Below are 4204 nucleotides of genomic sequence, written 5' to 3'. Positions count from 1 at the left end.
GGACTTTTCGACATCAAAATAAATATCCTCGCTCCAATCATTTATCTCCTGTAAAAAATGATTATTTTGCCTCCTTTTTTCACTTCCTCGCTCGTCACAGTTCGTTCGAGAAATTGTATATTAATTCATCCAATTTATTTCAAACTACACCAATAAATTTCCATTAATTAAGCATTATTTATTTGTGCCACGGAATATCGCTATTTCCTACTCCATTTTTCGCTCGGTCAACTCTTCCTTTACGCCAAACGACAGTCCAGATGTTGCTATCAATTTGTATAACCAAAACACAAAAACAAGGCGCAACAAATCTTAAGGAATGAGAGCGAAGCGAGAAGAAAAGCTGAGAAGAGAATCCTCAGTTTCTATACACATAAAGAAAACGAGGAGTTAGAACTTTGATTTTCTAAAGAATGTAGAAAAATGTGTGAATTTATTTTCCACAACGACTCACTCTGCTGCAGGAAAGTGAACAGTACAATGTTCAAATGGATCGTCCCAAGTGATTGCAGGGACGAAAATAATTTACTCGGAGATACGAGAAAAAAAATGGAAATTCATAGAAAAGATGAAAATCTAGATTCAAACTGTCCATCAAATATCGCATTCCATGCACCAAAAATAAAGTCGATTGGATGCTTTGATCCTACGAATATTTTAATGATATTTTACACATTCGTCGACACGACTCATGTCTTTACAGGGTCTGTAACATTTGGTTGGTAAATCAATAAAAAAGGATGTCGAAAGAACTGGAGTCATGGATTTTTTTCGTCGTCCGTTTGGACTCGAACTTTTTTCTTCTTTTGATCGGTCGGGGACTGCGACGGGACGGGTCCACCAATATCCTGCTGTGCTTTTTCGCGTCGTGCTAATTCTTCTCTGTTTTCACGATAACCTTTTCTCAGGCGTTCGACGTATTCCATGGGGGTCGTTGCGGTCGCGAGTAAACTCCTTCGCGGTCGTATACCCTCGCGAATCTTCTGAGCTCGGATAGCCTTCACGCGGCTCTCGTTTCCGGTGTAACCGGAAACCATACTGCTGCGTAATTGAGCATCTCGTCGCGCCGGCACAGCAGCGTGAAGATAATGCTTGTTCGGTGTCAGGTCGAGGGCGCTCGTCATGCCCAAACCACCTCGCAATGTTCTTGCCCCTTTTATGCAAGGAAAGTCCCAGAAACTCTGGTCGATTCCGAACAGCTCACCGTCCTGGAGAAAAAAAGCGAAAAACATCCGAAAAACAAACTTTTTTCCAACAATAATTTCTCAGAAGAAAGTTTCATCATTTTCTATTATATATTTTTAAGAAATGAATTCCCCAAACAAACGTCCAGGATTCTACTCGTTAAAATGCACATTATTTCAGTGCTGAACTCGTTTGAATGTTGTTGATTCAAAACGAGAAAGAAAATTCTTCAGAAATATACTTGAAAATCAAAATAAAAAAAATATTTATCACACAAACGATTTTTTAATAAGTTCAAAATTAGGTTGACGTTGCCTAAACTAGAACGTTCGATATCCATAAAAGAGAAAAATATTTTGGAGGTATTTACTAGCAACGTTTGAGGCAACTGTTCCCTGAGCGTTTCGGGTACGAAACGCTTTTTAATAATTTTTGTTACGTTGAAATTTTTTAATACGTTGAAAATTAGGTTGACGTTGCCTAAACTAGAACGTTCGATATCCATAAAAGAGAAAAAGATTTTGGAGGTATTTACTAGCAACGTTTGAGGCAACTGTTCCCTGAGCGTTTCGGGTACGAATAGTCCAAGTAGGCCGCAAAATATGGAGACAGTGCCGAGTATGAGCATGGGCAATAACCGATGAATATTGACGGTATAAGCGACGAATGGGCTGATGATCGAGGACACATAGCCCATAATGTGTATGAAAGCGACACCTTTGCCGCGGACAACGGTCGGCAATAATTCGGAAGCGTATTGCAGCGCGATATTCGTTGCCGAATTGATGAATAATCGTCCAACCATTGCGCAAGAAGCGAAATAAATACCGACCGGTACGAAACACGCTACGAAGCTCGCTATACCGGAAATCATAACTGCCCCGAAAAGCGTCCATTTTCTTCCCCATACATCCAGCGTATACATTATCAACAAAACCGCAGGAAATTCCGTCGACGAGCCGATCGTGAATGTCGTAAATATATCGAGACCCAATTGGTCCAAACAACGTATGTGGCCATCGTACGCCATCGCCATTATGCTCCACGCCACTATCAATATTATGCTTATTCTACGTAACCGAGGAGTCTTGAACAAATCAAGTATGCTCGTGTCCTCTGCCGGACTGTTTTCTGCCGTCTCCATACAATCGTCTAAAAAGTCTTCGAACAATCCTTGCGGCACATCCGTTCCATTGACTTTCTCGATCTTCATCATTATCGTCACTGCCTTTTCTATTTTTCCTTCGGTTATTAGCCACCTGAAATCATCCGAGCATTAAAAGTTGTCGGAGATTGCAGGATCGTCAAAAGTATCGAAAAAACCGATGAAATATAATAAAATGTGTTTAAGAGTTTGATGGCAGTTTTAAAACCCACCGAATGCTTTCCGGTAGTATGAACGGAGTTAAAATCACTGAAGCGAGTGGCACGGAGGTCGCAACAGCGAATAACTTCCAATCGCAAATGAAGTACGCCATCCACGGCATGACCATGCACCCGATAGTGTAAAAAACCCCGTAGCCAACATTCGCCACGAAAGTTCGCCATTTCGGGCCCACGTATTCCAGACAGAGTATGTACATTATGACAAAAGTATTGTCGAACGCGAAACCGACGATGAAACGGCACAGAGTGAACTGCCAAAAGTTCGTGATGAAAACGGTCGCGAGGCCACCGACGAACGCCATCAAATTTGTGCCCATCAGCACTGGGATTCGGCCGTATCTGTCTGCCAACCAACCGAACAATAAACCACCGCAAATTGCACCCACGAAAAATATACTCTGCGCCAGATTCATCAGGTAAGCGTCGTCGCAAACCTTCGAAAGAAAATTTTATCTCATTCACTGTCATCACGGACACTCGAGCAAACTTTATTAGATTTATCGAATAAAAAATTCTTTTTACACTGATCATTTTTAGATTCCATTTTTTTTTTTTTCAAAAGTAATTTTATCACGCGAGAAGAATGAGGCTCACCCAATTCAATTCGGTACCGACTGTCGAGTACGGAACATCAGCTTTCGTAAAATTATAATCCCAGTCGTCGCATCGTTTGACAGGCCACTTTTCGTCCGGTTTAGCAGCCGCGATAATTTTTTCAATCGGCAAATCGTACATCCAGCATCGTGAATACGGAAGAGCATGAGGAACTTCTGCGTCGCTGACGACCTCAGCTCTGGGTATAGCCAAATCCCTCAATTTTTCCACAGTCATTGCATCGGTTTTTGGCAGCTTGCACCAGTGCTCGTCAGGCGTGACGGTTATAAATATTTGGGTAAAGTAAACGAACGATAGGAAGAAGCAGAATGGCATGAGCATCATGAAAAGGCCTTTCTGGTACAGTCCGAATTCTCCTGATTATCGAAAATAATGAAAAATCCATTTTTTTACAACGTTTACAGTTTTTCCTTCATTACTTTTCTATCATCCGCCGGAGCAACGATTCCAAACTCACCCAAGTAGACGAGGATGTCGTCCAATGTAACGACATCGTTGCCACCGTGTGCAGGGGTTAATATATTTGAGATCGACTTCATTTTCCTACTCGATCATTCAGCATTTTAATTACTAATTACTTAACCACATATTTCCTTCGTCAAAATTGACAGCAACTTCGTTTCATAACCTAATATTGAAAATAAAGTTGGTCAACCCTGGGTACGTCCCTCTTTCTTTTGTTTCCCGCATGAAATTTCTGTTTTGCAAGAAATTTCGTTTGCTGCCAACTGGAGAAACTTTAATTTTAAAAAATGCAAAATAAAAGTTTACCGAACACTCAAATCTCGGGCTGAAACAGTATTTTTTGTATTTATGGATGTTGCAGAGCTTTTCTAGCAGTTTTAAAAATACGTTTACCGAATGAGTGGCAGAAGTAAAAGGTCGTCAAATAAATTTCGAGGCAAGTTCGATGACTTTTTCGTTTTCACGAAAACTCAAATTCACTTCTTGTAATATTTGCGACGATTTTCCGGATGCAATTCTGCGACTGAGTTATCTGAAATTTCGTGTATGTGCG

At 40.8% G+C, this 4204-nt stretch overlaps 1 protein-coding gene across 1 annotated transcript; it reads right to left on the bottom strand.

Moving 5' to 3' along the window:
• Positions 1–715: 715 nt before the first annotated feature.
• On the bottom strand, positions 716–3725 carry LOC122407349 (organic cation transporter protein-like). The gene is made up of 5 exons (XM_043413507.1): positions 3644–3725; positions 3166–3542; positions 2563–3005; positions 1721–2444; positions 716–1208 (listed from the first exon to the last, which is right to left on the bottom strand). Exons 1-5 carry the CDS (start codon positions 3723–3725, stop codon positions 759–761), a joined length of 2076 nt encoding a protein of 691 aa, XP_043269442.1. The 3' UTR covers positions 716–758.
• Between the last annotated feature and the right edge of the window lie 479 nt (positions 3726–4204).

Source organism: Venturia canescens, chromosome 2, assembly GCF_019457755.1.
Source record: "Venturia canescens isolate UGA chromosome 2, ASM1945775v1, whole genome shotgun sequence".
Lineage (NCBI taxonomy): Eukaryota > Metazoa > Arthropoda > Insecta > Hymenoptera > Ichneumonidae > Venturia > Venturia canescens.
The sequence above is the reverse complement of the archived record's forward strand: the minus strand, read 5'-3'. Positions and strand labels throughout refer to the sequence as shown.